A 13,312-nucleotide genomic window follows, 5' to 3' on the forward strand; every position below is an offset into this window, starting at 1 on the left:
AGTTGCCGGTTTTGGATTTTTGCTGCAGGTTCGGTCCAGGAAGACTTCCAGGAGAAACCAACGGCTGGGCAGGTAAGTTGGAGGGCTCGGGGACGTAGGTGCACCTCGGGTTCTCTTCTCCAGGGAGCAGGGTTGCTGAATGCTAGGTGTCTTTTGAGGTCGGATTTCACCTTACAGGGCCACTCGCAGTTGGGGGGGGGGGGTCTCCGTGCAGAGGCTGCAGGTGAAGTTGGGGAGTCCTGGAAGAGTCAACTCACAGTGGACTCGGACTCTGGAGTGCTGGGGACCTCACAGGGACGGGTGGGACACTTGAACTGGGGCTGTAAGCAACACGTACAGTGGTGGTTCCAGGCGTCGGGTTTTGTTGTCCTCAGCAGGCTCAGAGTCCATCTTGGGAGTTTCTTTTGAACAGAGCTGCTGTTCACAGGAGATCCGGTCTTTGTTGAAGGCACTCAGTCAGGTCACTGGCTGAAAGACAAGGCGACTTTTGGCGCAGAATCTGTGGATTCTGCAGAGCTTCACCTAGCCTCCCCCACCTGAGGGGAGGGGTTTGCAGAGGTGGGCACACCTCCTGGGTTGTGCTGATTTTTCCCGCCTGTCTTCCCGCCGAAAAGGAGGGGAGACAGGAAGAGGGCCAGCTCCTGCTAGCAGGAGAGGCTGGGGGGGTCGCATTACAAAGGTGGCAAGGCCCTTGAAGCTCCCCTGTCACAGATGGCCCTTCCTGGCCTGGCGGAGGTGTGACAACCCCTGCCCAAGAAAGTCCCGAAACATATCTCGTGGAGGCAGGCTGGTGTGTACCAGTCAGGGAACCCACCGGAGGATGGTCGTTTTTCAGGGAGCATCTCTAAGATGCCCTCTGAGTGCACTCTTCATTAAATCCCACACTGGCATCATTGTGGGTTTAATGTCCTGAGACGTTTGAAACGAAACCTCTCAGTTTTCAGTAAAGCCATTATGGTGCTGTGGAGTTTGTAATGACAAACAGTCAGCACCATATACCCTTAATGGCATTACTGCACTTACAATGTCTAAGAATTGGTTTAGACACTGTAGTGGTACAGGCTCATGCACCTGTACCCTCACCACTGGTATAGTGCACCCAGCTAGAGCGGTGGCTGACCTATGCCAGGGCAGTGTGTTGAAAGCACGGCACACAGGTATGTGTGCCATGTCGACTCTACACTTTGTTCTGCACCAAAACACGCAGCCTGCAATGGCAGTGTGTGTTTGTGTAAAGGTACAGGGCGTCGAAGGGTGACACAATAAGTGCTGCAGCCCTTAGAGACCTTCCCTGGCCACAGTGCCCTTTTTACCCATGGTATCTTCTACAAGAGACAGACATGTGGCCGGAGAGGTGTCAATTGGGGGTACCGCGTACAGTTTTGGAAAAGAACACAGGCCCTGAAAACCTGATTGGCAGGGTCCCAGGGCACATCAAGTCAAAGTGCATCAGTCGTCTGGCAAAAAGGGGGGGGGGGTTACTGCAACAGAAACCCAGCTTCCTACACCTTCCTTCTATTATCATACATTTAGTGAATAGGTCTAGCTCATCTTGAATGTTGACCGATGATCTCCTGTGCACCTTAGCCCTCACAGTTTGCAAAGGCCTATATTTTTTCACTAAGTCAGGCTGATAAAGTTAAACGTTGTAGCTCAAATAGTGACAGGAAAATAAATGAACTTGTTGTATATTTTAAGACAGCTAAGATTGAAAGTAACTACTTCCTTGGAATTGTACCTTCTTTCTTTGAATACATTTTGTTCTTAAACACAATGCCAGTTACACTTCTGAAACTGTATCACAAAATATACTGATAGCAAAACCAAGGATATAATTCTTACTGCTGACCTTCAATGACCACATAAAAATTGGCTATATTTATCCCCATTGTCCTCCATTCTGTGATAATTCAAACCAGAGGCATTCAAATAGATCCTGCTCTGCTTTGTAATGTATACAGTGAGAAAAACTTGAGGATGAACAACAGAAGACATCGGCTCCAGCATTCGCAGAATCCTATTTTCCAATGTGTACATTCCTTTCCCATGTATTTTCTCACAGTGCAGGCCTCGAAAAATCAAAAAATGTTACTAGACCTGCAGGTCAAGTAACTTGAATAAACTACTCAACCTAACTGTAATGAACTTGACCAGTAAACTGGTCTCAAATTGTGTGATCATTGACAAATATTTTATTTTAAAGAGTTGCCTTTTTCTTCATTCTCATATGAGTGCACCTTTAAATATGAGAGTTCAGCCTTTCTTCTTTACAAAACAAAACTCTTTTTTTGGGTTAAGTAGACTAAATGTTTGCTCCATGTGCAATAAGAATCTAGCCCACATATAGGGTACACATGATCCCCGACTTGCCTCTCAATTTACTAAAAGCATTGCTATCAGTGCAGAGGCAGGAATGTTTCTCAGTTCATGTTTAAACACACATTTTTAATAAATATAGTACCCAAGCATGATGTGGTAGCGCACAGTCATTTACAGACCGGAAATGACGAAGAAATTGTCAAAAACCTTCCCACTACCTTGCAGCTTTACTGATAAAACTATATAATGTATTAACAATAATCTGTGAAAATTGGTTTTCAGAAAACATTTATCATTTGCACATCATCAATTAATGTGCTCTGATTTATTTTCATCCTATTAAAATATATTTCTCATCATCGCACAGAAGTGCAAAAATGGGCTTTCACAACTACTGAAATATATTTTGAAATGTTTGTACAGTTGATTTATTAGCTATTTAAATGTGTTTTAGGAAAAACCTGATACCCTACATACTTTCCTTTCAGATTTCGTACAGTAGGTCAGACAGTTCACTTTACAAAATCCTGGAACTCTGTAGTCAAAGAACAAAAAGTAATTGTAAACTGACTTCGGACCTCTGTCTCTGAACACAGAGCAAATGTGACACGATCAAGATTTAAAGGCATCTTTATAACTCCTTTACTTTCTGAATGAACAGAACACGTTCTTTGTCAACTCGCCAGAACGGGCGAGTAAGTCCTAAATATAGCTCTGTCAGACTGACTTGCCACAGCGAGAGGGTGAGTGGATTTTTCGAGGTCTGCAGTGCTATGAACTCAAGGTTATTGCTTCCTTTTAGTGCAACCTAAGGCTCTTGATATTTTGTACCATGTGTGTCCAGACATTACTTTTCGCATCCAAACCTTGAGCCGATCACCTGACCTGGCTGGAGTGGTGAAGTAGCATTAGCCTAGTAACAGAAAGGCTGTTTACCTGACTAATAATTATAGAAATACCTAGCATTACACAATCTGCACCTGCAGATAATGTTTCTTGCTACAGTCTTGCATCCTCAAACTGCATGCCACCTCACAAACATCTGGCTGCATCCCCAAAATCCAACATGAAAAACTGACTTTTAATTAAAACTTCCCTATTTTCCCTCTCCATTTTTCTTTAAAATGGCCCTCTCATTCTCTGCATGCCTCTTCTCTCTGAGCACAAGCTTCTGTCACATAGATGTGTGCCTTAATCTCTACTATTGTATTTCAGCAAATTGCCCACAACTCATTTTCAAAAACACAACCTCTCTTTCCTCTGAAAGTCAGACTGCTCCAACCCAAAAATACCTAATTAACCACTAACCTTGGGTTCCGAAGCAGCGTGCTTCCCAGAAAAAATCACTGCAAAACCTCGAAATGGGTATTAAGCGCGATTTAAAAACAATTACAATATGTAAATTCAGAAAATTTGCTGCCCAAAAACATTGTGTTTGATATAACAGACTATCATGTTGCTCCACCTGTGAGATGCTAGTCTACTCATAGGATATCCATAACTGACTAATTAATTAGTGCCGTTTTTGTTATGGTATGGGAACAGGAATGTTTCTAAGTTCATGTTTAAAATCTATCACTTTTAATACACGTCCATCAATGCAGTGTGGCAAGACCGTAAGCTCCTTATTATACTGTTGCTGCCAAGATCGATCTGAGGAAAGGGGAAGAATGCTATATAGGATGTATATAATGCTTCAACAAGCCTTTCAGTCAGCACCTGTCAGTCATTGATCTGTTATTCACATTTTACTTCCACCCTAGAGCAGTGTTTATTAAACTGTGGTCGGGAGACGTGGGTCCGCAACTGCTTTGAAAATTAAATATAATAAACAGATATAGATAGATAGATATATCTCTAACACACAAAATTGAACATTTTAAAACATTCTTTAAATGTGTGAAGGAGTTTGAAATTGGAGGCCATAAATTAAGTTAGTGGCCTCAGATTCAATTGTGAGAGCAGTGCAAGTGCATCAAACAGACTATAGTATGGATGATGAGCAGCCTCAACTTGCATTTAGAAAAGCTCCAACCTTCCCAATAGTATAAAAATGGATTTACTTTTAATTATAATAGTTGGTGTATATTTGATGAACGTTTGTTTCTGTATTTTCTGTGTATTATTTTCCAGGTCAAGTAATCAAAAAAATGCTTAGGCAGAGGTCCCCAGCTACCAGTAATAACTCAGTGAGGGTCCCCAAAATTAAATAAAGATTCAGTGGGGGTCCCCGAGTTCCAGTAATGATTAAGTGGGGGGGGTCCACAGACGTCAAAAGGTTAACGACCACTTCATATAATTACGCACTGTCTAGGAGTCTATGTTAATCAAAAGAGAGTGCTGTGTCTGGTACCAACATTCATGTTAAAGAAGGAGAATCCCCCAAAAAATGCTCCTTATACCAGTGGTCAAATTTTAACAAGTGTGCATGTGTGTTAGTTTCGAATCTTCAAATTTGTCCAGTTGCATACTGTTAATGTATTATACAGACCAATACCATAAACCTATTTTGAATTGTACTCGTGTTAGACATATGTCTATAAAATTGACAATTTGTCTTAAACTTTGTCCTGAATTTTGACCCTCTGTCCAGAATTAAAAATTTGCAAACATTCGTGACAAGAATTTTCAATTCTATTAAGGACAAGGAGGCGAGGATTATGCTTTCTCATTTCTTTATTAGAAATGCCCAGCAGCCAATCAGAACCGTTTATGAAACGAAAAAACTACAGTACCCATGAGCACCAGGGTACCACGTGACCAACCATAGAGTCTCTCATATAAAAGGCACAATAGGAGAAAGTACGTCCTCTTTCTTTGGTGAGGAACAGTTCACAGGAAAAAACATGAAATCCAATGGAAAACGAAGCATGCCAGGAAACAGAGTCCATCAGCCACAGCCGGTGATCATCCTGACGCTAGAAACACAGCAAACGCCGAACAGAGGAAGGCAGCAGATCATCCAAGCGGAGTAAGCAGGATAAACAGCAGAATCACTATTTCGGGTCAGAACCTGAAAAGAAAGTACAGCCGTAATACTCATCCGATAAAGAGAGTGAAGGCAATAAAAGGGAAGGGTAAACAGAGAGAAAATCAATGCATTGTCATAAATCAAATGCAACTGTGACAATGATAAACATGAGAATCAAACATGACTTTGGGTGGGATAATCCTCGCCTCCTTGTCCTTAATAGAATTGAAAATTCTTGTCACGAATGTTTGCAAATTTTTAATTCTATGTCAGGACAGGAGGCTCCGATTATGTTTGTTCAAAGCTGATCCACCACTACAGAAGCAATATGTTCGATAGGCTTGTAATAAAAGGTCTTGAACATAGAATCAGAAGACCAATCTGCGGTTTTCATGATGTCCAGTAATGAAACACCCATCGAGAACGCTTTAGAGGCCATGGCCCCGCGAGCCGAATGAGCACCAAAAATGGAAACATCAATTCCAGCCTCAGACAAGAGCCATCTAACCCAGCGAGCTAAAGTAGCAGGAGTAACAGGACGAAAAGGTTTCTGCAAGGCAATAAGTAGTTGACCCTGTGTATCAGAACGTAAAGGGGCAGTACATACCTCGTAATCCTTGACACATTGAACAACGCAAAGGTTGGGGTGATGAGGAAAAGAAGGATAAGTAACCGAAGAGGTAGCAGTCTTGGTGCGTTTAGAAATTAGAAAAGTGACACCCTCAGGTGTAAATCTGCGACCTGCCAAGTCTAACGCCCGCACGTCAGAAACTCGTTTGCAAGAAACGAGACATAACAGCATAGTCAATTTAGCAGAGAGTTGCTTGCGAGAAAGTAATGAATTAGAAGGCCAAGCCTCCAAAAATCTCAAAACAATGGAGACATCCCAAAGCGAAACATATTTAGGGCACGGAGGATTCGCTAAACGAATTAAGCAATTTGGAAATTAAGGGATGTTCACCCGCCGGTTTGCCATTGATGGGAACGTGAGCGGCAGAAATGGCGGAACGGAAGTTGTTGACCGTACGATAAGCCAGACCAGAAGAAGCGAGAGAAGCTAGAAAATTAATAATCAGAGCCACATCTGCTGAAGCGGGATCAACTTCCCGCTGAACACACCAGTCACACCAACGTTTCCATGAGGCTCTATATCTTTTGTGAGTACTGGGAGACCAGGCGTCACTGATGAATTTGGAAGCGTCGCATGAAAGGCCTGGGAGCGACCAGCGATCCCCGAAACTCGGCACGCCAACAGAAGGAGATTGCCGGATAGAACCAGGGGATGCGGATCGCCTAGGGGATCCAACAACAGATTCCACTTCTGGGGAAGAAGGAACGGGACCGCACAACACATCTCCAGAAGATCTGGGAACCATGGTTGAGCTCTCCACAGCGGAGCAATGAGAATTAGCTCCGTTTGAAAACGTTTCGAGTAGGCCAGAACCCTGGGAATCAACATGAACGGGGGAAAGGCGTAACACAGAGTGGACGGCCAAGTCTGAAGAAGTGCATCTGTGGCCAGGGCTTTCGGATCCGGCCTCCAGCTGAAGAATAGAGGGAGTTGAGTATTTAGGCGAGACGCAAACAGATCCAGGTGACATTGACCCCAAGTCCGACGGAGAATGCGAAAAATGCGCGGGTGAAGGCGCCAATCGCTGAAGTCGCGAAGATGGCGAGAGTTCCAGTCCGCAATCTGATTGCGGCAACCGGGAAGATATTCGGCAATAACTGTGATCTTCTGTTGAAGACAGAAGTGCCAAAAATCCTTGGCGATCTCCGCCGAAATCTTGGATCGTGTTCCCCCCAACTTGTTGACATACCGGACCGCTGAAACGTTGTCCATGCGGAGAAGAATACAACAATTGGTCTGATGAGGGGAGAAGCACCGAATCGCAAAGGACCCCGCTAGAAGTTCTAGGCAATTGATGTGAAGAGACAGTTCCTGGGGGGACCAGCGACCCCCGGTGGAGATGGGACCGCACCGGGCTCCCCAACCCCAAAGACTGGCATCGGATTCTATCACCAGATCCGGAGCGGAGCCGAACAGGGCTCGTCCATTCCAGGCCTCCATGTGGTCCAACCACCACTGCATCTCGCTCTTCGCATCCTCGGAAAGAGGAATCAGATCTGAATAACGAAGACCTTTTTGGAGATGACGAATCTTCAATCTCTGAAGTGCTCTGTAGTGCAGCGGACCTGGGAATATCGCCTGAATGGAGGACGCCAATAGACCGACTACACGTGCTAACGACCTCAACGACACAATCTGTCTGGAAAGAACAGACCTCAATTCCCTCTTGATGTACCGAATCTTTTGGTGTGGTAATAATAGTTGACAGGATAGGGAATTCACTTGGAAACCCAGAAACTCGATTACTTGAGTAGGGTTCAAGATAGACTTCTGCGGATTGACTAGAAAACCCAGGGATTGTAAAAGGTCGATAGACCATTCCAGATGTGTTAATACTGTGAGGGGGGTGTCCGCCATGAGAAGAATGTCGTCGAGATAGATTATCAGGCGGACACCCCGAGCACGCAGACATTCCACTACGGGCCTCAGAAGTTTTGTGAAGCACCAGGGTGCTGACGAGAGGCCGAAAGGAAGAACCGTGTATTCGTACCAAATCCCCTGCCAACTGAATTGAAGAAAACGACGATGAGGCTCGTAAATGGGAATGGAAAGATACGCATCCTTGAGGTCGAGCCGAACCATCCAGTCCCCTTCGCGAAGAAGATCGCGCAAAAGATGGATCCCTTCCATTTTGAAGTGTCTGTAAACTACACTTCCGTTGAAATCCTTCAAGTTGAGGACCAGACGATTGCCACCCCCTTTTTTCTGAACCAAGAAAACATTGCTGATGAACCCGTGAGGGTGGGGGACAGTTGAAATGATTGCCCCTTTGGCGAGAAGAGATTCTATCTCTGCCGAAATAAACTTTTGGTCCTGAAGAGAAAAATGGAGAGGAGTTGGGGGGAGGGATTGATGTTGGGTCTGATAGAATTCTATTTTGAAACCTTGAACAGTTTGCAGAACCCAAGCATCGTTGGAGATTTGACGCCAGTTCTGGAGAAAAAAACGTATTCTGCCCCCCAGAACCACCTCGGAAAAAGAAATCAAACTCACCTGAGGTATTAGAGTCTTGATAAGCACCTTGGTTGCCACCGGAACGGCCTTTCCGGAATTGACCTCTCCCTTTTCGGGAAGGATAGAAGTTCGAGCGGGAGTTGTAGCCGGAGTCCTGACCACCGCCTCTCTGGGACTGATAACCTCTCTGGGAGGGGTTATTGGAGCCACGGCCGAACGAGCGTCCCCTATGTCGTCCGGCCCTGGCAAAAACCGGACGAAGTGCACGCTTGATGGAAGCTTGCGCCTTATCCAAACCGCTGAAGGTTGCAACAAATTTAGTGAGTTCCTTAAGAAACGGTTGGCCGAATAACAGACCTTGTGCCACCGGACCAGACTCGGAAGTAGAGAGTTCCGCCAATTTGGGATCAATTTTTAGAAGAATAGAGCGGCGGCGCTCACTTGAAATGGCACAATTTGCGTTGCCTAACTGGCAAATAGCCCTCTGAGCCCATTCTATGAGTTCATCCGGATCCACAAGGGATTCAGCTTCCTTGGCCTGAAATCCGAGATCAAGGATCTTGGTAAGGGGTCCCATTAAATCCAGCATTTTATCCTGACAGGAACGCCAAGATCTGTCCAGACCCTTTTTAGGATCCTTAGCAAATTTTTTCAGATAGGAAAGCATTGTGGGGTCAATTTCAGGAGTGTCTGCCAGGTGATCTGCAAGATCCGGGCGAGGGCACTCGGAGCGGAGGCGAGCCCTAACATCCTTTTCAAAGGGTTGACGGATGTGCGCCTGGACATATTCCGCTACCGCAGGAGAAGGAAGCCATGAAGACGAATGGGGGTGATAAATCTCTGATGGTTCAAAGGTTAGGACCTGAGGGTGAGTAGGAGCGTCCACGTAATGCTCCTTGCGAGCCTTCTTGCGTGGTGGAGGAACATCCTGGTCAGAAGAGGAAGAAGGAGGACCTTCAGTGTCAGTATGGCAGCCTGCCGAGGTAGAAGCGCCTACCAAAGGAATGGAGGAAGCCTTTTCTGAGGCTAGAGATTTAGCCAAACGTTTAAAATCCGACCTATGCGGATTTATTGGTGATTTGGAAGAACGAGAAGAAGGCAACCAACCCTGTTGCTTGGCATATTGCGTCAAATGACGCTTCAGCGGATTAATAGCGTGGACCAGGGCTTTATTAACGGAGTGCTGAACTCCTTGGTCCAATGCTTCTACTAAATCCTGCTCGAGGAAACTTGAGCCCTCATCCTCAAAGGAGTAATCATCCTCATCAAAATACTCCTCCATTTTACCTTGCTTCACTGGAAAAGTGAAAGTAATGCCCACAAAATGACACTCCAATGTCAATAGATATCACAATGCCAAAGGCACAATTCAGGGGGAGTGAAAAACCCCACAGCAAGCCACTTAGAAGGACAGAAAAAACCTGACCAAAAAATAAATAAATAAATTAATTGTGGAGGGAGGGCTTGCTGAGTCACTCTAGGCAGAGCCTATGCGTTATTTTACAGCCCCAGGCCTTTAAACAGGAAAGGGCGTCGATGGGGCTGAAGAGAAGCTGAGGCAGTGGGCAGCGGTGTGAAGAACAACCGATTCTTTTGAGCTCCGTGTGAAAACACGCTTTGTAAACAAAGAAAATGGCCGCCGCGCATGCGCGGTAACGGCCGCCTCAGATTCCGATGTAAACAGAGAAGCTAGCGCGAGCTTCTCAGCCCCTTTACTCCCACTCCACCAAACACGGACACCGACGCTCGAGCGAGCGTCACGCCCTAGGGAGGTGAGACCACGCTCCCTGCATGTGCACCGCGCGAAAGCGGAGCTGAATAAATAAATAAACCGCGTGAGACAGCGCGCAACAATGTAACGAGTAATAAATAACAATTTGCAAGCGAGCGCGTCAAAGCGGTATCGCACAGACAATAATGCAACAATGTAACAAGAGTAAGAAGAAAAAGGCACTTAACTGGCTGCGGAGCAGCAAAGAAAGAGGACGTACTTTCTCCTATTGTGCCTTTTATATGAGAGACTCTATGGTTGGTCACGTGGTACCCTGGTGCTCATGGGTACTGTAGTTTTTTCGTTTCATAAACGGTTCTGATTGGCTGCTGGGCATTTCTAATAAAGAAATGAGAAAGCATAATCGGAGCCTCCTGTCCTGACATAGAATTTTAACACCCACTGTCCAGAATTTGCTCCCATTGCATGTGGTCAACCTACTTCAAACATACCATTGCTTTCAAGCAATCCTCCTTTAGTGGGTAACCTCTCGTTTTTTACCCACATATTAAGATAGTAAAGTGCAGTTCTAGGGAAAGTAATACAAGTCAGACCTACAATACAGCTATAAAAAACGGTTAACGCAACTATGACAGGTTTGACAGACTTGTGCACTCATCACATGTGCCGCCCATGCCCTATGGTACCCCAGCACTCACCCTCGGTCACCTCCAGAACCTTCAGTTGCTCCTCCGCTGCCGCGCGCACCTCGTAGGTAGCGGACAGGATGCCACTCAGGGTTTCTGCCCATGCCGCCCGGTGCAAAGCTTGCCTGCCAGAAAGGAGGAGCTGCCGAGCCCTCCAAAGAGCCAGCAGCCCCATCCCGGACCTCTCCTAGAGGCAGAGCGGCAGCCATCTTGAAGAGGAGCTGATTCCGAGTGCAGTCATAGAAGAGAACTAGGCGGCAGGAAAACGCAATGCGGTTTTCAGTGAAACCTTGCATTACTGTGTATGTGTACCACAGCCTTGAAAGAAACGAAACAGACGCTTAAAGTAATGGGCAAATATTTTACACAATTTGAAAAAATAAAATCTTACCAAGAGAATAGCTTGTAATTAGAAAATAATACGAAATGTAAGAGATTTTTTCCAATAATGTATTGTTTCCCTTTGACATTGCAGCTTTGGAAAAACAAATTCCAGTTCCTCTGTGACCAATCTGTTTACGACAATTTTTGGAAGGGGTACGCCCTGTGACCAGGTCATCTAGATTGCTCTTCGAGTGTCTTTGGGAGTGGGGCTGACACATCTATTTCTGAAGGGGCGCTTTTCGAATGTGTGGTTTGATGCGTGATTTCATAAAATATTCAAACACTAACCTCCTATTTCAGAAATTTACAAAACTCTAATTATTTTCAATATTATCAAAACTATTATTTAATTTGCAACACTTAAAATGCTTAATGCCAAGAAATGCTTGCAACTTTTTGACTGAAATAAAATATTGGTAATTACTTCTGGCTTGACAACGTACAAGTTGCTATACATTTGCTGCCAAACTTTCAACTTTGATCAAAGGGAGAAACGTGCCCTACTGCAAAGGTCTGAATAACGGTAAACGGGGTGGAGGGCCAACTAAAAGGTTTTTTTTTTTCCATCTTCAAAAAATAAATTGTTTTTCATGCAAATTCATTCTAACCACACCAAGTAAACATATCATATTCTCGTCCAGAATGTCAGCAATTGTAGTGTCCTGCTGGACACTTTCTAGTGTCTCAACAGGCACTAGGTTACCAGCCGCTCCGTCGAGGCTGAACATACACCCATCCAACACAGTCGTCACCTGTCAGGTGACCCTGTAAATAAAAGAGGCGAGTGCACGTGCTCGAGGACAATTTAGTACCCTCAATAAGGTGTGTCTGTGTCTTCCTTTACTAAGTATGTGGGTCTTGAGCCCACAACTTTACAATGGCGACGAGGGGTCTGACCCCACCTTCTGTGCCGCCTAAACTGCCCTGAAGAAGGAGGGTGTATGGCTCCATAGATGCTGCACCATAGCCTGTCAGGGGAAGTAAGCCCCTCACCCCCACGATGAGAGTGAACTCTTTCGCTACCAAAAGAAGGCGAGAAAGGAGACTGGTTGTTTCCAACACCACACCGCAGCTGCTGCCATAGGCCTGCCCCCAACTGCGCTGTCACACGCTGCCTGCAGTGGCAGGATTAGCGAGGCAGACGGACTCGTACGAGTCTGTGGAGAAACTGAGCAACAGCCCGATGAGGAGTGGAATACTCCCTGTTGTGCCCACCCGATGTGTCCTAACACATACAAATAAAGGTATGATCTGGTTTGGGCAGGATGCCTAGTGCAGTACCGCCAGCCCCCACCAATGGGAGTGGGGCATGACCCTCTGCCTAGTTGGCTGGGTCCCCTCATCTTCAAGATGGAGGGGACTGAGATGTGTGCTTCTCTCTTCTCCCCCACCTGAGGGGTGGGGTTAGCAAAGGTGGGGACACCTCTCCTCCTAGCTTGATTTTCACACTGATTCTCACACCCAAAGTGGGGGGCAGAACTGATGGGGCCAGTTGCTGGGGGCAGCAAAACGCAAGGACAGCTTACAAAGGCAGAAGGCCTTTAAAGCTTCCCCTTCGTGGACCCTGGCCATCGTGGGAGAGGAGGCATGACTCCTCTGCCCAGGATGGGCTTTGTTTCTGGACCCAGAGAGCAGAGGCTCTCTACCCAGGGATCCAGAAACCTGTCTGGTGGTGGCAAATGGCAGGTAGCCATTCAGGAACCACACCAGGGCTGGTCATTGTTCAGTGGCATCTCTAAGATGCCCTCCAAGTACATTTTATATTAAATTCCACACTAGTATCAGTGTATCAGTGTGGATTTAATGTGCTAACGTTTGCTACCAAACTTTCCAGATTTTAGTAAAGCCATTATGGATCAGGGAATTCATAATGACCAAGTCACAGCCCATATACTATTTATGGCTTTCCTACACTTTCCTTGTCTAAGAATGGACTTATACACTGTATAGGTACGGGGCTCATGCCACTGTACCCTCACCTAAGGGCTAGTGCACCCTGCTAGAGGGGTGACTTACCTAAGGCCACAGGTAATGGGTTGCAGGCATGGCACACATGGATGTGTGCTGAGTCAACTCTTCACTTTTCTCTGCACCAAAGCACGCAGCTTGCAATGGCAGGGTATGGGTGCTAAGGG

At 45.8% G+C, this 13,312-nt stretch overlaps 1 protein-coding gene across 1 annotated transcript in view; it reads right to left on the reverse strand.

Annotated features, from left to right (window-relative positions):
- LOC146866935 (importin-9-like) overlaps positions 1-10,968 on the reverse strand; it is a 226,533-nt gene extending 215,565 nt beyond the window's left edge. The window contains exon 1 of the mRNA XM_085618421.1: positions 10,806-10,968. Within this exon, the coding sequence (XP_085474547.1) occupies positions 10,806-10,968 (163 nt within the window). The remainder of the gene's footprint in view (positions 1-10,805) is intronic.
- Between the last annotated feature and the right edge of the window lie 2,344 nt (positions 10,969-13,312).

This window comes from Triturus cristatus, chromosome 1_2 (assembly GCF_964204655.1).
Source record: "Triturus cristatus chromosome 1_2, aTriCri1.1, whole genome shotgun sequence".
NCBI classification, from domain to species: domain Eukaryota; kingdom Metazoa; phylum Chordata; class Amphibia; order Caudata; family Salamandridae; genus Triturus; species Triturus cristatus.